Source organism: Malurus melanocephalus, unplaced genomic scaffold (assembly GCF_030028575.1).
Source record: "Malurus melanocephalus ecotype Western Australia unplaced genomic scaffold, MMel_1.1 scaffold_479, whole genome shotgun sequence".
NCBI classification, from domain to species: domain Eukaryota; kingdom Metazoa; phylum Chordata; class Aves; order Passeriformes; family Maluridae; genus Malurus; species Malurus melanocephalus.
In genome coordinates, this window is record NW_026623711.1 from 353,598 (window position 1) to 374,610 (window position 21,013).

General features: G+C 36.7%; 1 protein-coding gene across 1 annotated transcript in view; it reads left to right on the forward strand.

The window, feature by feature from the left end:
- The window catches only part of CASK (calcium/calmodulin dependent serine protein kinase), a 232,126-nt gene that overhangs the window by 149,724 nt on the left and 61,389 nt on the right, over window positions 1-21,013 (forward strand). Inside the window, exons 7-10 of the mRNA XM_057380908.1 lie at window positions 8,689-8,864; window positions 10,895-11,017; window positions 13,369-13,452; window positions 15,049-15,148. Coding sequence (XP_057236891.1) covers window positions 8,689-8,864; window positions 10,895-11,017; window positions 13,369-13,452; window positions 15,049-15,148 — 483 coding nt within the window. The remainder of the gene's footprint in view (window positions 1-8,688; window positions 8,865-10,894; window positions 11,018-13,368; window positions 13,453-15,048; window positions 15,149-21,013) is intronic.

The window sequence follows — 21,013 nt, forward strand, 5'->3', positions numbered from 1 at the left end:
TTATGCTTTAATCAGCCTGCACAGATGAAGACCCAATCAATTTTCTGATGCTTTCATTGCCAGAGTAGGAGACCACTACAAAACATTTTATTAGTTTTAATTTTTTTCTTCAGAATGAGTAACATCAATATCATGCTTCTTCAAAAACTYGGATTCCCTAATCTAATCACTTTAAGTTCTGTGTCAATTTGACTTTTGTATTTTTTTAAATAAAAAGCAAATCCAATATAAACATACCAACCTTTCCATTCCCTTCCAGATATTGCTGATACCCTAGAAATAYCCAAGTATCTTACTACTAAAGACATCTTTTCAAAGAAAATACYCATTCAGTTAAGCTTTAATTAAAAGGTCACTCCTTTCTTTACTTTTCTTGTGTTAATCAAGTTATCTGTACCTCAGCCACTGCATTTTGGTGGTAGCTTCTACACTTTTGTTTATAATTATCTCATTTTACTTTTTATGTTCTCACTGAGCAACTTTACCCATTTCTTCTGTTACAGCTACTTTTCTGGAGATAGTCAGATGCAGTGTACTTTCAGTCTACCAGTTGTCTAGTGAGAAACATCAAGTTCAACTTTGAAAAATAAAATTACTTCATTTTTCCCCAAGTTTGCCATGGCCTTTATTTCCTGTTGCTGTTCCCAGTGCTGTGATGCCAGTCACTGTTCCTGTGCTCAGCCTCCATGCAGTCATCAGTGCTGGGGTTCTGCGCTTCCCAAACCTCATCACTGTAATATTTCTCTCTGTTATTGTCCTTTGCTTCTTCCACATCAACATCTGCCATATTGGTCTGCCTTCMTACACTTTTTTTCCCCCTATTTCTCAACTGGCATTTCCAATTTGCAACCTTTTCATTGCCATTTGTTGCTTTCAGCTCCAAATTCCACTCTCTCTCAGAGATACCCAGAGGAATTCCATTTCATTTAGATACTGTGGGAAATGTCAGTTCTGCCTTTTTTAAATTTTSTCCATAACAGACTCCTTCTCTCTTTCTTCTCATCTTCCATTCCACTCTTTATGTCACAAGCTACATCTATTATCTGGCAACTCTTTTCCCTGCCAGAATCCTGCCTGAAGACAAGTTACTAGACAGTTCCCTACACAGAACTGGAAAGATTTTATTTATTCAATTTTACAATATCACCCATATGTGCTATATGGAAGTTACCAATACTGGCTGTTTGACCTGGCTTATAAATTTATTATAAACCAGTGTTTATTTACACACTTGTTTAAGGGTGTTTTCCATATGCCCTATGGACAAATTTTGTTATAATAGAAACAATAATTTACAGGCACTTCTTTTTTCTCAATTGTCTCGTAAATGAAGTAGAAACTCTCCAAACAGAGAAGTTTGAGTGGGATGATTAAGAACCTGTTCACTTTCACATTGCTTTTCTAAGTTKTAGTGAAAAACATTGATTCCTCTTGACGTAGTCAATTATTTCCCTTTTAGCATGGCGATGCCTATATTTGGTGATTAACACATCAGAAAAGAAATTCTCTATTAAATAAAAGCTATCATGGCATTAAGATTATTTTACTGACCTGAAGCACCCTGTGCTTTGTTTGTGCTGTTTTTCCTACCTTTGAACATTGACACACTGTGCCTGGCAATCCCAGATTCTGTGTAGCCCCAGGAGAAAAGCCTAAAGGGAATTTTCTCCCTCCGTGTTTGAAGCTTGCCTTCAAACTTCAGCTTTTGCTTTGTTTAGGACTGCAAATTTTTTTTTTTTACTTGACAGAGACATCTTTAGCAGAGTGTACATAAATTTTTGGGGAAGGACTTTTATAGCAAAGTTAAAACTAAACCCTGGGTATTAAAGGTAGATGAAGCCCAATCTTTTGATATAAGGCCAAAGACACACCTGTGTTCTTTAGAAGGATTGSCACTCCAGGTTCTTTCAAGCAGGTAGTTGGCTGTTTAATAGAATGTAAGAGAGCTCATGGCAACAAGGGGTGACATCATACGAGATGTCATTGATGAAAATGTGTATGGAAGAGTTTTCAGGAGTGACTGCATTTTATCAGCTAACTACTTAGTTGAGGTTATCTTAAAGAAAGTTTAATTATTAATTATTWTTTACTTTATATAAGTAAAATAAAGTACCAAAAGAAAGGAGCGTAGCCATAACTCATTTCTTCATAAGGCCAGAAGGGAAAATGTAAGGATACTCATTGTTCCACTCCATTTGCCCATAAGTTGCAGTAAGTGGATAAGAAGCTTGTGTCTCAAATGACACCTGTCATTTGAGTTACAGGAAATAGGTTTCATGAGSTACCAGTCTCTGAAGGTTTTTTCTTGCTTCAGTTCTTATGATCAGAAGTGGAAAATTGTGCTAAGAGCTTCACTTGAAGCATTGAAATCAGTACTTTTAAAAGGAAGTCTGGCAATCTACACAGATGTTACAGATCATCATAATTTATGAGTGAATTCCTTTTTGGAACRGCACATAGGCAAGAGTCTGTGTTGCATTGTTAGGATGCAGCTGGAGTTGTGGAACCTCTGGGAAGTCAGTGATTTAATAAAGCAATTTCACATTATGATCTCTGTCTTCTTCCTTGAGCAATTTTTCTTGCAGAGCATAGTCTGAATTGTCACAATATTTTCTTAACAGTGACATCAGATTTGTCTGATATCAAATATCTTGGATGCTCAATCTTGGAATTTTTAGCTACTATATTAGTATAAAAGTCTGAAGGAACAAAAACTAGTGAGTTCACAAGTGCTATTTCCTCTACTTAATCAACTTCATTTCTCCTGGTTTCAGCTAGTGAAAAAAAAGAGATAACTGTATAGATCTAAGGGCTGTGAGATTCTTTGTCTGTGAATAGTTAAAAGCCTTTCATGTATTACCTTCAGCAGCAAAATGTCATAGATATCATAATGCTAATCCACCCCAGTATTAATTTTTATGTATTATTAGTTAGCTCCCCTAGGCTGCCTCAAAATCCAGTGTTATCCTAATGTAAATTATCATCTTACTGGAAAATATGTTATGTTCTTACTAGAAGTACAACACATAAATACCAGGTGTCCTTGGTTCCTTGTGAGCTGGTTTAAAACTTACTGCAAAAACAGCAAGGAAAGGCATGGCCATAAATTTCCCTCTAAACAAGACCATGGAATCCTTTAAGTTCCTTATTTTTGTTTTGTTCTCATCAATGATCATAGAATCACAGAATGGTTTGGGTTGAAAGGGACCTTTAAGGTCATCCAGTCCAATCCTTCTGCCMTGAGCAAGGACACCTGGATGAGCTTGCTCAGAGCAACCTGACCTCGAATGTTTCCAGGGATGGGTCTTCTACCACCTCTCTGGGCAACCTGTTCAGAGCTTCATGAAACTGGGTCTTCTTAGTGGTTTTATAAACCCCAGGTTAGAATTTTTTACTTTTTGTTTTTAATGTTGGAGGGGTTTTATATTACATAGACCTTTTCCTTTTATTGTCAGTGAATGATGTTTCAAAGCTTGCATTTGTTTTCCAAGAAGTAAAATTTTGCAGTCTGAGGTCCTACATTAGTATTCTTCTTTCTCTTAAACGGGACAATTTTCACTTCTTTTTTTCCTGAAAAATAAAAGCATGTGAGTCACTTCACAGCTTCGCCTCTAAGAGACTTTGTTTTATTTAAAAGATACAACTGTGATTTACTGTCTCACAGAAATTCCACTTCACATCTGGGCTGATTTGAGAGTTCTTACAGAAGGCTAATGTGTTGAGAAATCATTTAGGTTTACTTCCTCCATCGTGGTTTTATGGTAGAAAAGACCATTGAATTAATTATAATTTGTCTCGTTAACATGTGAGTTTTGCTTTGTTTTCTGGACACTCATATCCACTTGTCCAGTTGTCTGCTGATGCATCTTTTAAACACATATTCTTCAGACAATCTTCTGTGCTGGAGCTGAATTGCCCTTTTTTCCCTCTTTTTTTTTTCCTTTTTTTTTAAATCTACTCATCTTCTCTGTACACCTGCTTTAAACATCTCTATTGTCTGGAGTAATGTGGAAAGGAATTAAGAGTAGTAAAGTACTGACCTATCTGATCTGTTGTGTGTGATTCTTTGATTCCTTCCACATTATTCTGGACATCCCACTCTTCTAGAAAAACACCTGAATTTGTGAGCATATTTCTTATTACACTATTGTGAGAGGTCAGATGGTGATGTTTATTAGTACCTCACATTTTTTTTCCTAAAAATTATTTGTTCCAGTTGTTTCCTTATACATCGTTCAGATACTACTGCTGTTGAAAGACTCTCCTTCTGATATCTTGGTCATCAATCCCCTGCCTTAGGGATGACAAAATCTGATTGGGTCTCTGTATATACTCTTCTTCTTGAGGAAAGCATAGCCCTATTGTCTGGAATAATATGGAAAGAGTCATAGAAACTAAATGGTCAAAGGTAAGTCAAAATTTATCTTTAGTGCTTGTAAATGATATCAGATTGACAGCACCTGAAGACTGAAGCTCTCTGTTTATCCACAGGAAAAATCMGCAAAATTAGCAACTTTATAAATTTACAGGCAGCCAACATGCCTCAGAACTGCCTGATAAGAAAGCTTACCTCTAGAAATAAAGTATCCTTATTTCTAAGGACAGGTATCCTTATTTCTAGAATGTAACCTGGATGTACCTATCCAGTCACTGAGTGCTTCCCAACTCAGCAAACACTTTGATGTAGACATTTATTTACAGTGAAATGGATGGAGGCAGGTATCACATTGACTACGTGCTGCTGTTGAGTCTGTATATAGTAATGATTTTCAGTCAAGGCCACTCTAGAACAGAGAAGACCCTGAAAGGACTTAGACAGAAAATTGATTCCAGCCTTCCATGTGATTTCTCTCAGATACATGTAAAACTAAAAATCCTCCATGTGTGCATGCATGTAATATATATTTAATTAAAATGTTACTTTTTTTCATGGGCAGTCATTCAAATATATCCATGAGTGTGCTTATACCCTGAAGAATAAAAAGCCTGTGGAAGGTAGAAGTTAACCTGTTACAAAGAAAAGGGATTTTGCTTGCTGTTCTTTCTCATGCTGCCTCCAGCGTGATGCAGRGTTTCTCCCAAAACACCAAAGAAAATTCAAAAGCTTCTGAGATATTTTAAAACTSAACTGTTGAGAAGAATTTTAAAACTTTATATTGGACATGTTTAGAAAGCAAATTTTCTACCAGATAATTTTCAGCATAAGTGGTATTTGGTGTAAATAGCAGTGAATATTCATGATTTTAGACAACTTTGCTGTCTATAGGTTGTATTTATGCTGTTACTGGTATTCCTYACAGTTCTTGTAGTTGTAACATAGAAAAACTTCCCATCTGTGTAAGCTCAGGTGTGCACTTTCTTCATTTTGCTAAGTGCAGTTCTAAGGAGCAGCTCAGTAGTYCTTGCTCAGGTCAGTTTTTAGAATWACTTTGAAATCATCCTTTGCTCCTTTGATGAACCCAGTGGTCACAAGGATGACAGCTGGCCCAGAAATTACTTTAGCCTTTGTAAGATTCCTATACATATGTACACATATACATGCGTTTTTTAATCCTGCTTGACTGGACAGTTCAGTCTCCACCAATTAAGTTTTTGCTTCTTCTGGGTTTGGCTTTTCATGGACATAAAATCGTGATTTTCACCACCACAAGTATCCAGCTCATCCCTCTCATGTAAAGTATCRGGGTCTTGTAATCAGCACTAACAAGKTTACAAAACCAAATCCATCTGTAACCATTTCCACTAATTGTAACCTAGCAGTGGTAAATGGCAGGGTTTCATTAACTTAGCCTAGTCTGCTTTCTGATTTCTTTTGTGTTCATGGAGTTCTCGTTTTAAATTTAAAAGTGAGTAGTAGCACTGATTTTTCAGTTTGCTTGTAAGTACCAATTTTTCAGTTGGTTTATGGCAGCAGCCTGGTGGGAACTTCAACAGCCATGTAGTGTTTCCTTTTACTGGAATAATATAATTATTTCTATTCCTTCTGCTCTACATCAACTGGCTCATCAAAGTGATTTTTATGGTGTCCTGGCTTTGAACCAGGCCAACAAAGATCAAATTCTTCTGCCTGTGACAGAAGAAACCCCTTCTAACCTCCAAGGGTGCAGAAAGATGATATGTGATGACCAGAGGAACTGGTTTTTAACCATAACTTGTCTGTAAGACTACTTGAACACTTAAGTGAACATGCAGTCTCACATTCTCATGTGAGGTCACCAGATGAAACAAAATAGGAACCTTGAAGTATCAAATAGATTTGGGTAGTGGGAAACAAAGATAAATAGAACACCATTTCCTCTCCCAGGCTCAACTTCTCTCCCTCTCTCCTTACTCCCTTATCCCCCAACTCTGAGTGGTGCCAGAGGGGTGGGAAATGACAGTTCCCAAACTCCTCACTTGCTAGACAGAGTTTTTCCATTTCTTGCACACACTTTTCCTGAGGCACCACTGTCCTGACTGCTGGACTCAGCTGTGCCCTGCACTGGGTCCATTGGAACTGTCTGTGTCCATGTGGGGCAGCCCCAGCTCCTCCTCATGGAGACCACTCTTGCAGCCCCCAGTGCCAGCACCTTGACACCCAAATTCCCACACTCCCATCATGCTATAAATTGTTTTTATACTAAGTGTGTGTTGCTAAGTATGCTATTTTACACAAGGAGAAAATATAATTGTTTGCAAGGACACAAGAGTTTCTGTAGGTTACCTTTCACTGAAATGTCTTGCAGACTTAGAATGCATAAACAGAACAAAAAACCCGAAGCCAAACTAAAAACCTTTAAGCATTGTTCTCACAGCACATAGTCATTTTTGTACCATGCTCACCTTTGCAGTTTCTTATTTAAACCACAGAGAAGTTTCCAAGCTGAGAGGAATAGCACATAATGGTTGAAAATACACGTTAAATCAACATAGCTATAATTTGATATGTAAGGTTCCTGGTTTCATTAGCTGCTTTATCCAGACAACTATACATGTTCCTGGAGTTTAGTGCCTCTTTTAAATAGCTTGTTTCYCCATGTGATGTATTGTCTTCTACARATTTCTCYTGTTTGTCTTTGGAGCAATCACTTTTCTCCAGACTTGCCAGATTTTATAACATCAATTATAAAGCATGGTGCRAAGGCAGAATTTTCAGAGAATATATGATTTTCCATTTGTATTGATTAAAAATATTTAAATGAACTTGAGTACCGCAAAAGGTTTTTTCAACATGTAACAAAGGTTACACCTGCTCCAAAATTGCAGATACGTTCCTCTGCACCCAAGTCTCAGAAAGTTCCCACTGAGATAAACAAGATTTGGGTAAACCAGGCTGCGCTGTGGTCTCTGATGATCTCCAGAGTTAAAGGTTTCGAGTCTATGATAGGCACACCACAAACATCACATGAGTAGTCTAAAGGATAGAAAAATGCTTTTTGAACAGGCAGGTGTTGCTGCTTATGCACAGGCATGGTCTCATACAGAGCTGGAAATGCTGATGCTTTTGCTGTCAGAAATGATGGCATCCAAAGGGAAAAACAAGTGATGAAACCCTTATAGATATACCTTTGTAGGCATAAAAAAAAAAAAAAAAGAGCTCCCAGCAAATTATGCATACTGGATATATATATAATTTCCATTTTCCTTCCCTTCTCTGCCACCAAGCATCTAAAAGAGAAGAGTCATTTAAGGAGATAATTTTTTACCTCCTATTTGTGATCTTTAAGATTTGGCTTTGAGGTTTATCAGTTAGGCTGAAATTACATCATATAATACTTACTAACTGTGTACAGCCAACAAGAAGAACGAGTCATCTTTCCCCATGTTCATCTCTGTCTTTCTCTGTCCAGACTAAATGTCCTTTCTCATCCCCCTGTGATATGAGGGATGGAGTRTTCAAAGCTTTGTTTTTGCAATGGAAACAAAACTCTTTACAATGGGAAACATTTATAAGGAGAGGCAAAACATTCATTGCATTTTTTTGGCTTAACGCATTATACAGAAATTGAATTAAGGTATTCTAATCAGTTTATCTGCTCAAAAGATGGGTTGGTACTATACACATTTTGTTTTCATAGGAAAACTCAGTAGCAATCCAAAAGCAYCATTACTGTGTGACACTCAGTGGAAGCACTCTGTGAAACAAATTACCATTTCTTTTTATCTGCAGTAAGATATTGCCCTCTTCAAATAAATTAATAACACATTTGCTGGTATTTTGCATTTTTCTTGGCAGTTTCAGTAGACTGGCCCAGGTTTGGGCAGAGCATCAGACCAAGCTCTGCTCTTGCCAATTAGATGCAGCTTTTTCAAGTTATCAGTGTAGACTGGAACTCTACAGTGTCTTTCTACTTGGTCTCTGATTAATTCCTGTTTCAAAGCTTGTCCAAATTGATGATTTTACTTTTACATGGCAAGTTTCACTGAAGAATCTTAGTGTTGTTACAAGTTTTGATTCATAGTCTGCCAGCTAGGGTAAAATATTTCTCAATTTATATAAATGCAGCAAAAGGGAAAATGCTGGTTTATCTATACACTGAATATATTTCAAAAATGCTAAACTCAAGGAAAAAAAGAATTGTGTAAAAGCTTAAACCATGGACAAAATTTGTTAAAACTGTTTTAATTTAATTGAATTAAATTATATTCTACATTTTCACGTTTGACACACATTGCTTTGACTCAATTTTCTTTTTTTTTTTCATGTAGGACGCGTAGGAACACCTCATTTTATGGCTCCAGAAGTGGTAAAAAGAGAACCCTATGGGAAGCCTGTAGATGTTTGGGGTTGTGGTGTGATCCTTTTTATCCTGCTAAGCGGTTGTTTGCCTTTTTATGGAACCAAGGAAAGATTATTTGAAGGCATTATTAAAGGCAAATACAAGGTAAATGACAGTGTACCTGAATCGTTWTCCAGTGAGACAAGCTCTGTGGGTAAAATTTGTGGAAGTTGATTTTTGTATTCAGCCTGGTTTAAATTTAAAGCTTATGGAAATGAGTCACACAGGAAGAGAGATGGTTCTCCTTCCTTGGTCTTGTACCTGATGTGTTTTGTATCAGTGCTAGGAATTAGAATATGGAAGTAATTACTCAGATCATTTAATAAATGGGTATTACAACCAATCCCTTGTATACTGAGCCCAGCAGGAATACATGAGGGTTAGCAGTGAAGTGSAACATACTGTAACCTCAGATTTAGAGACCATTTACATTTTTTTTATCAACTAAGAGAGTTCTCATAAACACACATCATCATATTACCTTGATTTAAAACAAAATGCACGTTATTGTACAAATGCAGATAGGCATTTTTCTTTTTAGTACAGTGAGTAGTAAAGTGCAGCTGATGATTCAAAAGGAGCCACTTGTAGCTGAGAGAAGGTCAGTGTGCACACTAGAGAAGCTGTCTCACAGCATTCAGCCTCCCCGACCACCGTGGAGACAATTTGAAGCTTCAGCTTCACTGTTTCTTTGGGTTTGTCTAAGATCAGCTTTGCTCTGCTTTGTAACCAAGGTCATACACAAGCCTTGCATTAGCAAACTACWGCAAACTCCTAAAGCTGTCTGATAGCCTGTGTTATTAAATCAACTTAACAACCTGCTAAAATGTGACAGCAGTGCTACTTGGTCAGGAGCACATACTCCATTCTTTAAATTTTATATTYTTAGAAACAGCAGCATTTCTTCATGATGCTAGTTTAGGGATTGCCTAGACTGACAGACCTATCACTTTATGGAAAATTTCTTTATGGAATCTCTTAGCAACTAAAACCTTCTGGAAGGATACAAATTAACTTCTCTATTTTTAAAAAAAAAAAAAAAGTTAGGGCCAGCACATTGTGTCCTCTTAGTTCCTTTCCTGTTCCTGTTTCTACAATATGTCTGTTCAGTGAAAATACTGTCWAATTTGCAATTACCTTCATTTCATTATAGCTGAAGAAAAAATTATGAATCACAGCCATAAATGTGCATTTCATAGCCAGATAATGTTCCTGAGTGCCCCGATTCAATGTGATCACTTTTTATAAAGACTGATTTTAAATAAAATGGACCTCTTTAAATTGCCRGATTATAACATTGAAGAGTGTGTGGTTATAATTTTGAATTTGCATTTAGTACTTTGCAAAGTTAGCTGTCTATTATCTAAATAAAATTTAGCTTCATGAGTTAAAGAATTACTAGACAATGCTTTAAGGATACAATCCTTTATGTCACATAAAGATTTCTTCCTTTGGTGTGGTTTTATCAGGTGTCCATCATTTTGACTGGTTGGGCACAAACATTGTTATCTCCTGAAGATAAAGTTCTCCTCTGAAAGTGTTGCAATTGCTTGTATTGTCTTGTCCTTTTATGCTTTCCTAGTGGGAAAACTTCACCTACTGTGAAGTTGAAAGGAATTTATTGGGAAGAGCCATTGTCCACAGCACCTTCAGGACAGGACCAGAGTAGTTCACAAAAGGCATTGTCTTATTCCCTTCTTACCTAGAATCACTAGCATGAAATTCTGGGTTGATCCAAACAGGTTGTCATGCCATATATTCCTTTCAGGAGTAGATTTAATTTCTACATTTATCAAATGCATAATTAAGAGTCAAATAGAGCATAGTTGTTTTTTCCTTTTTCTAATGAATGATTATTTTTATCTGAACAGAATGTATTATAGATAGAAATTATACTTTAATTATAACATAATATTAAGGATATGTCAGTTTATGTTTTCAATYTTTATGCCATTTCAATAGCAACTAGTGTACAATTTATTATAAGTTATAAAAAAACTTAGACATTTTCTCTTACACTTAGAAATGTTTGCAAGGAACAGGCACTGCTCAATCTCTGCAATTACTTTACATTAAAAGCAGATTATTTTCTATAATCTTATTACTAATTTATTTTTTTTCTTGCTTGTAATCAGATGAATCCTAGGCAATGGAGCCATATTTCTGAAAGTGCCAAAGATCTGGTACGCCGCATGCTTATGCTGGATCCAGCAGAAAGGATAACAGTGTATGAAGCACTGAATCACCCCTGGTTAAAGGTAGTAAAAACAGCTGTTTACATGCCAGTTTCATCTTCAAGGGAGAAAAAYATTTATTTCTCTGTTTTTCTGAGCTTTTCAAAGCAGACGTGAGCTGTACAAAATGTGTGATAATGTAAATGATTTGTAGGATTAGAGCCTGAGATTTTGATGATTGTCAGACTTAAACTCTCACTTAAGRGCAGACTCAGCTGGGCATCTTCAGCAGTACAGGGAGTAGGGCTGCATAGCATAAAGCTAGAAGGTGTCAATGTGTCTTTCTGTGACTCTCAAACTTCAGAGGAATAATTCCTGATCTCTTTTTTGCTCAGTCATAACTAAACCTCTTTACTATTACTCATGTAACCATGCAATCCATTGYAGTAGGTTATGTTACTCAACGGTGCTGCCTCCTTACATTAGATTCCTGAAAATATCCCACCAGAGGGAAGGAMGTAGTGGAGCATTGCTCCAAGGCCACTGTGACTGCATAAAATTATAGGACATCTGGTAATCAAACTATTTTTCAATGATGGCAGAATTTGAAATGCACTTTAAGCCAGTGGAAGAGTAGTTGTTGATCACTGAAGATTTACAACAGGAGCAGGAGAAAATACACCTGTGGCTTCTCAGGAGTTCGTCAGTAGTCAGTGATACACATTGGGGTTGGAGAATGATGGGTTGTGCTGCAGATTTAGAAGATGGCAAGTATTGATTCAAAGTATGTCTTTTCTTTGGCAGAAGATGGTAAATTAACTCTTTTTCTTTGTTATCATCTACTTTTCAATAGTGGGTGTCCAGGGTGGAGAGAGTCACAATAACATTAATTTAAACAGGACACTTATTTTGAAAGGGGCTAGTCTGGTGTCTGTTGCTGAACTGTTTATGTGCTCTCCCATGAGACAAAGAGAAGCCCACAGAAAAAAAATGCTGGGAAGAACGAGATCATATGCTCTTCTGCTTCCAAGAAAAATGGTGTAACCACCAGCAAATGAAGCTATTTGTCCACTTCTCTGCCCTCTTTCTGCCTCTGGCAGAAATTCTGGCCTCTGGCTCTTGTATTCCAACCTGCAGGATGGTCTAGCTTATAAAACGAGGTCAGGAGCCTTCACCTCTCAGAAATGACAGTGGTTAAGGCAACTCTTCTGAATATTGGGAAACTGCAGCTCAAGCCATTCCACTGAAAGAGAAGTTCTGTCTGTTCATCTGGGACATGCATAATGTATCAAATATCAGAGAGTATGGAAATGAACACCATGTTTTGGAATCCCAGATTATCATACAAACRTAGGTGATCTGTTTCTACCTGCTTGTAATTGGACTTTCCCTTCACTTTGAGAGCATCCCTACATTTAGATGCCACAGCTAGAGCTTGGTTGAGGGTCATTTTGGCAGAAAACCTGTCATTCTTATTGTTTAAGCAGCTCAGCTGCTTGGGTTTGTTAAAAAGACAATTCTGTAATGTGAATGTGCAAGCTCTGCCTGTGCTGCTTTGCACTTTTGACATCTGTGATCTCTTTCTGTTCTTGTTATTTTTTGGAAGTCACGTGAGAAAATAGGTGGTTTAGTTTGTGACAACCTTGCTTCCAAGTTCAGGCTAGCATTTTACCAGTCAGTCCTCTCATGTTTGCCTGCAATAAGCTGCCTTCCCTGCTGACTCAGAACTTTCTAAACCATTTTTAGATAGGAGCAAAAACAGCATGAGACAGAGACATCTTCAGTGCTGTAGAGAGACTGAATTGCTTCTGCCGTGGTTTCAGTCTGATTCAGGGGATACATGTGATAAACACTACATTAAATTAATGATTGTATATAGCTTCAGGAGAGAAAAGTAGTCATCTGCTGCAAGTTYTGTCCCTACTGTCACTGCAATTGTTCATCGGCAAATTTTTCATCTGCACCTACAATGGAGGACTCTCCCTGCCTGGCATCGAGTTGGCACTTCTGCCCTGCTGGACATGTACCCATCTCCCAAGCTTACCTGAACTGTCAAGTACCCTGTAAAAGAGTGCTTGAATGTGTTGGGGTTTGTGAATTCCAAAAAGCAGAGCTATTTTCTGCTTGCCAGCTTCTAAGTTCAGCACTAGACACAGACTGACAGCAGAAAGGAAAACAAAAGGCTAGGTAGAGTCTTACTGCGAGGTGGGAAACCATTACACAAAGAAAATATCCATGGCCCAAGTTAAGAATTCCATTGAAGTGTTTTAATCTCTCTTAATTTCTTGAAGCTTTCCTTAAATTGCAACAAATCCTCATTCTCCTTTGGATATTTATGAGCTGATACATTTCTTGTCTGGTTTCTTAGTGTCAAGAGGATATTAAGAGTTTGTATTTAATGTTCTTTTGGTTTGTTTTTTGTGGGGTTTTTCAAGGAGAGAGATCGCTATGCATACAAGATTCATCTTCCAGAAACAGTAGAACAATTGAGAAAATTCAATGCAAGACGAAAACTAAAGGTAAACTGAACGTAGTGTTAAAACAATATAATTACACAGCTTGAATTTTGTGTGATACCATACTCATTTCAAAAGTGCTAAGAGACATCTATGCTTTGAAGTCAGCAATAAAATAAAAAGTTGCAACAGGCCTTCACAGATGTTCATTGAAATTATGCCTTAGAGCATTTCTTAYGTTCTCACWTGTTTAAAAAGGCTGTTTGTCCTTTCTTTCTTAGTGCATAGTTTTCAAACTGAATTTCAGTGCAAACTGTCTTGTCTTCATCTTCAATCAGTTCAGTAATTCTGTGTAATTCTGTGTGATATGAATTACTGGAGAGAATCATACAGTTGTTATTGTGTTATTGTGTTACATTTACAATAAAAGGAACATAATATTTTTGCTTTCCTTGTTGAAGAAGAGCAAATACATATTCTTCAGTTTATCCCATTTATGTTTAGCATACAAGTTTATTTCTTAGCTGTGTTGAAAAGAATGTTAACATTTTAGCCCAAAAYAACATGGTTTTCCTTCAGTTCCTATCATGGAATATTTAACAGAAACATTTCTGAATTCACTCATGAAAGGTTCAGAAAAYTATGATGGAAGCATGGAACATTACAGTTCATGGGCTGTTTTACAATTTGTGATAAAACACAGAACCAGGTAATTGCACTGAGGTGCTGCTTTGCAAAAGTTTCATGTAGCTGATTTTTAGGGTGCATCATTGACACAGTTCATGAAGAGCTCTTTCTCTTGAATGGTTTGTACATCCAGGTAATATTTTCATTAAAATGTTAGCTAKTGCATTTTAGAAAAAGGCCTGATGCCTATATTAGGTGTATTTTCAGTTATTTCTCAGATTTCACCCTGGGTAGGCCTCTGTTTAGTTTCCTGAGCTTTTATACCTTCATTATTTTTTTTATGCCATTTTATCCAAAGCACTGTTCTGCAGTATGTTTCATGAAATTTRTCCATACTTCCCCAACTGTGAGGCATTAAAACCTGAGTGGATAAAGTGTAATTTACTTGAACAAGTAAATATATGTCAGACCATGTAGTCATTTTTCTGGCTTTGTAAATTCCTCTGAAAAACTCATTCTGGGACTCTGAGATTATCTATATAACTGTATTATTTTTATAATGATTTATTATGGATGTCAAAATATTCCAGTGCTTTCAGTGCAAATTAWGGCCATTTCTAAAATAAAAGCATAGTGTTTTGCTTTAAAGAGTGAATTTTTTTACCTGCTAATCCACTCAGTCTACGTAAGAGGAAAAGATAGAGATTAGTTATTTTGTTTACATTGTACTATAATATGAATTTATGCCTCACAGTTATTATTTCAAAATGCATTCACATAAAGAACTGCTGTCATGAAATCCCCTTGCAAAGAATTTTACTTATTAAAAGTTTATTAGGRTATGACCAGCTCTTCTGTTAGATAYGGTCACTGATAAGAGGGAGGCAGAGCTGAAGACCAGAAAATTTATTTGCTCTTCACTGAGAAGGTAAACCCACAAGAGACCTCAGGAGATTGAATGATCCAAGGTGTCTGGAAATGTTTCATTATCCTTCTTTGTGTAATTTAGACTGTGTGGGTGTTTTTATTCAGGGGGCAGTACTAGCAGCTGTGTCAAGCCACAAATTCAACTCCTTCTATGGTGACCCCCCTGAAGAGCTGCCAGACTTCTCTGAAGACCCCACCTCCTCAGGTATTTTAACACAAAGTGTGTTTACTGCAGGCAGCATGTCTTGAGTCTKTACTGACCAGAGTACCAAGCATTTACTAATGTTTTGGGATTTTATAAAATTGAATATTAACATTTACATGTGAAAGAATAAATAATTTTCATTAATAATGACATTCACAGCTGGCAGAAGTGAAGAGAAAATCTCTGCACAGTTTTAAGTTTCTACTGAAATTCTATCTTGATTTTTAATTTTTTTTTCTTGTATGTACATTTAATTAAAAATAATCTTAAAAACTCATATTTTTCTATATTATTAGAGTATAAAATATTATTGAAATTTTGTCTTGAACTCTTGGACTGGAGCAAAGTTCTCATACGTTACTAATARTTAATTATAAAAAGAAGCCATTGTGTGCCAAAGTTTCCCAACCTCCTGTTTTAGAGAACAATATTATTAAGATGTGTCCTATTTAAAGCACAATGGCAGCATTTCTGACCCCCAGATCTTCAGAGAGAGACAATATATGTGCTTCAGGGAGCTCCCAACATAGTTCAAAGGGGGAGGATAATAYTTGTGCTGTGATCTAGACCTTGGACAGGACAGTGACCTAACCTAAGCAATCCTTTTGTCCACAGCTCAAATTCAAAACTTTAAATGAACGGTCAGTCCCTAAGTTAACTCAGCCCTGTCTTAATTTTGACATAACATGGCTAAAAATATTTGCAGTGCAAAATTTTGGGTTKTTTTATCTGATCTAAAATTACAATTTAGGATCAATTTAAATGAACCTTAAAGAAAAACCTGAGACCAAAAGGTCTCTTGCTTTTATTTTTTTAAACAATTTAAGAGTTTACACTGCCTTTTCTAGAAGACATTTCAGGAACTTCATTGTTTGTGTCGATCTGCTGTGTGATAATTCTCTTTCCCAATATTTTTGTAGGAGAAAATTACATTTTGCCTGCATGTATTAATTATTCCTTTCCTTCTATTTCATATGAGCAAGTAATTATTATAAATTATTTCCATGTCATTAATATAAGAATGAGAGGAACTTTTCTTGGTTGAAATTCTCCAGTTTCACTTTTTGAAATTCAAGTTCAAGTACTTAAACTAAAAAATTGCTTTGTTCTTAGACATGAACACTGTTCATAATTCCCATAGTGAGAATCTCAGATCATTTGTCCCAGATGGATAATCCTAGCCTCATGGCTTAAATTCAGCCAGACACCTCTTGAGTGCTTGGATCCACCTATTCTTTTAAAGAAAGAATAGAAAGTGTTTACTTTTACTTCACCTAGAACTTCTTGCAGTGCCCTAATTTTTGTTTCCTTRTACTTCCCCCATTTCCATGGTGAATGGCCACCAACATGAGTGGCAGTGGCAACTTGCCTAATCTGAAAAAAGCAGTTCCTCTTTCTAGTTTCAGTCTCACACCAACAGGACATGTGTCTTCCTCAGAGTGATGTAATAGCAGATATCAGTGTACAGGAAAGTTCCAAGATCTATTTTTTTCTGCTCACACAATACTTGAACCCAGTACMCATGTAAACTTTACAGAGTGTCTGAGATGGATCCATTGTTGTCTTGTGTTCATCTCTGAAATAACTGAAACAATGGCTTGGATTTCTCAGGAAAGCAAAACTKTTCTTAAAACTGACATTATTGATCGGACTGATGGGGGATCACAGTGATCAGGAAACCATACTGAGTGTGTTGTTTTCATCATGTTTCTCTGACCCACTGCTCTAGCTGATAAAATATTTGATATTGAATACTGAGCCTTGCAAGAAAAGATACTACAACTCCTCCAGCTTATGAAATTCCTAGTTACAGAAATCTGTTTTGCTTCCCCTTCAGAAGTACACTAACAATATTTTCAAATATTTCTAGCTTGTAGGATGGGTCTTGCAAGGATTCTAAACCAAACCAGTTTGTAGAAATTAAATATGAGACTCCTGAATTSCAGTAGAAACTTGATTACCTTAAGGTTATTTAAGTTTCCTTTTTAATATCTCAGAACTTTATTCCAGATCATAAACYCTTAATGAAGAGCATTTAATATTTTAGATGTGGTTGCCAATTATTCCTTCCATAAAATTTCATGAAGCTTTTTCATGTAATTAATTACATTTCATTGTAATTAAATGATTTGTCAAAAACAGGCAAATGCAGAGCTCCTATAGAGATAAATATACAGAAATATAGATGCTTATTAGGTTATGCAAATTKCATATCCTGTCCTCCAGGTCTTTCCAAACACAGAAACAGAAAATTTCAGTTCTCATTTTTTTTTCCAATTAATCTAGRGATATTCTTCCTCAGAGTTCAGTTTGGAAACCTGGGGTTGCTGGAAGCTGTGAGGCTCTTCCTGTAGTACCAGAATATTGTCTGGGATAGGAAGATGCTGTAGGCAGCAAGTCAGGTGACTTTTGTAGGTTCAGAGTCACAAAGGATATTTTGTTAGAGAGCTTTCCAGTCATGGTCAGCAAATTGCAGAGCTAAATTAGATGGGAATGAACAAATTCCATTGAAAGTCAACCAGGTATTTTTCAGAACRTATCTTCCTTTCATTTGTACAGTGGTAATAATTCTTGGTTCTGACCACTTGTTGTGGGTGGTCTGTTTCCTCTTTTGTCAGCAACCAGACTCTGAAGATCTTGAATTAATCCTCCTATCCATTCTGTTGGTAACATGGCAGAAACCAGACTTGCTGAATTTTGGGTGCAATAAAACCTTTTAAATGTTCTTAAACTATGGTGCTACTTTATTGCTGACAGTCTGTGCTCAGTAACTTCAGTAAAGCCACCAAGCAGCTCAGYTGACAAGCTTCCTGCAAATGGTTTTCTCTAGAATCTAAAACATTTGACTTTCAGGTTGCCTGTCTTCAGGACATTGTAAAGTGTGTATTCCTCAAGACAACAAATGTTTTGGATAATTTTAATATGCTGAAACAAACATAAATCAGAAGTTAGCAATCAGTAGCCCTGAAGACCAAATGTGTCACAGGGGAAAAATTGGCCCAGTAAGGAAGTATTTGAAGTGGACCATATAAATACATGAGGTGGCAGGGAAAGTCACAGTGTTTGCTCTCTGCTGTCCTTCCCCATCTGGCTCCCTCCCCTTTCCTGCCCAGTGCCTTGGCCCTTCTATCTCCTGATTGCACATTAGCTCTAGACAGGATTTCCTCTCCTTCTGTCATATGCTGGCCACTTGTCCCCCAGCAGAGAGTACAGACATACAGTTTTCAAGTGTTTTCATAACAGTGCCTCAGGCTGGGAAATGAGCATCACCAGTGTAAAGCTTGTACATTTTCCCTCTGTCTTCTTGGGCTCTGATCTGGGAAGCTGAATTGAGGATGACTGTTTTGTTTGASTTTTAAGTAGATTCAAAATGGTAACCTTTTAGGGCAGCAGTTACAAAAACTGATAAATGGAAGAGGATTTTTGTAGGTTTGTATTTCCAAAAGCTTTTTGTAGCCATCTTTTCAGAACTGAGTCAGTGCTGGAGTTAAACCAGTGGATAGTCCCTTGTCTTTGGAAGACTGTATAAATGACTTTTAAATAAAGCAAACATTAACTTTTGTTTAAAGGATGTTACTGTCTAATGTTTGCTGGAATTGATTGGTCTGTAGCACACGTTTCTGAACTGTGGCTAACAGGTTTTTTAGTGGCTTCTTGCCACAGACAGTCTGGATTCCTGTAAGGGGTCCTCTCGAGCTGTATTTTGGTGTAACCACAGAGCACAAGAGCAGCACAAGAGTGGCCACATGTGCTCASCAGTGGCACTGCTGCAGTCCTTCCTGCTCTGGTGTGTGGGTGCTGAGCTCTGGTCACTCTGGAAGCAGGTGAATGTAGAAGCAGAGTTTTGCACTGCACAGAAAGCAGYCATGCTGAGGCTCCTTCAGTGCTTCTGCCTCCTTTTCTCCAACTGCAAGGCMCTGATTCCACACACAGCAGTTTTATAAATGCTTTTTGACATTTTGACTCAGGCTTGATGTGTGCAAATTGAAATTTTCATTCTGTTCTATTTTGTCAGACTTCTTGTTGTCATGCCAAATAGTAAGTTTTTAATGGCATGAGCTCCTGATTTTCAAATTTGAAARTGGGAATAAAGCTAAATCTCTTAGTCTTTCAGAGTAAGGTCAAACAGCATGTGTGGCCAAGTTGTAAGATCACTGTTTCCAACATGCATGGAAGTAGCTGAACTCACAAGTTCAAATGGTTAGTAGTTTTATGGGATTTACAGTTCATGAAGTATGGGCAATATAGGCCCATTATCTTAAAACCCATCAGTTTCATCGATATGAGTAAAGAAAAGAACCCAYTTTTGTTATGCAAAAATTACCACTGATTTTGTAAATATTTGCAAAGGGTGTTGTTGTGTAACATTTGAAAGTATAGTGCTTGGGAGAAAAAATTGCATACATCTTATAATTTATTGTTACTAATTCCTTTGCTAATATTACAAGAGCACAACTATCAGTTTTGAGATCGTGAATTTATGTGTTTCCAATATTCCATTATTAAATTTGTGATTTTTCAGTTATTGGTTCTTTGCTCTGGTATGTTTAATTTTTTTTTTTAAAAAGGCCATAAAGACACTGTTAATTAAAAGCAGTAATAAAGTGGTTGTATTTCTAAATGGTTCTCACTGAAACTTTTGATTTCAATATAACATTGCTAAATTTTGCTTACTAAGTATATTAGTATGATGTTATGCATCRTTTGCAGCCTGTTGAATTATTTTATAATTTCACTTCTTACAATATTTTTGCTAGAAATCTTTTTTTGTCCCTGAGTTTTTTAAAAYAGTTTAACAGATGTTGGGAAAAGTCTGGTGTTAACAGATCTTGAACACTGCATCCATGTGCTACCTTCCCAATGCCAAGTGTTTGTTTTCCTCCCATCCCAGTCTGCCAGTGCCATTTGCTTCACACATAGAAACCATATTAAAAAATGGGGGGGATCCTTGTCACTTTGTTGAGACTAATTTGTGGCTAACTTAGTGTGCTAGGTTGCAGCTTTATAAATCGCTTGTTCTGAAATCTTCATACTGTTTGTTGTTTGTCCAAATGCTGCCTTCCTTCTAGGACTTCTAGCAGCAGAAAGTAGGTATCCCTTTGTTTTCCTTTAAGGCATATCATTCAGCTATGTTGTGTGTCTTTGCATGTTTAAAAATCCTCTTTCTTTTGCTTCTCTTTGCTATTTTTAGTTTTAATACTGCCTGTTCAAAAAAAAAAACAACCAAAAAACTGTATGGTTTTAAATCTGTCTATAGTGTAACATAACCGACAGTAAATTAGGCAGAAGGATGRTTTCCAGGGAATTCTGAGTATTCTAATTTAGAGGCAGTATTAAAATTACCTGAGTTTTGGGGTTTTTTTCCCAATATTTAGTRTTTGCAACACAGCTGAACTAAAATTTAATTTTCATGGAATTCATAAAATATACAATATTTTTGGTTTTGTCTTTTAATTCCAAAACTGTTTTCATGAACTAATGTTCTCTTTTTTTCTCCTACCACTCAACATATACTGTAATATTAGTCAAATATATTCTTCCTTTATGCTTGCATGAACTTTCTTGATCCTTCTGTGTTGATGTGATACACGATCTATGCATATGCCCTGTGGATATGCATTCACCTGCTTTCAATAACTATCCAGTGTGTGTCTCCTCAATGAAGGAATGTTGTTGGCATGTAGGGAGGGGGTTCTGCTGCAAGGTAGCTGCACACTTTGAGAGACAGGGAGCACAAGYGCTGCTAAAACCTGAGGACAAGGTGTGAAATTCTATACCATTTGTAACAAACCACAGACATTTCAAAAACAACAGGTGTGAAATTCTATACCATTTGTAACAAACCACAGACATTTCAAAAACAAC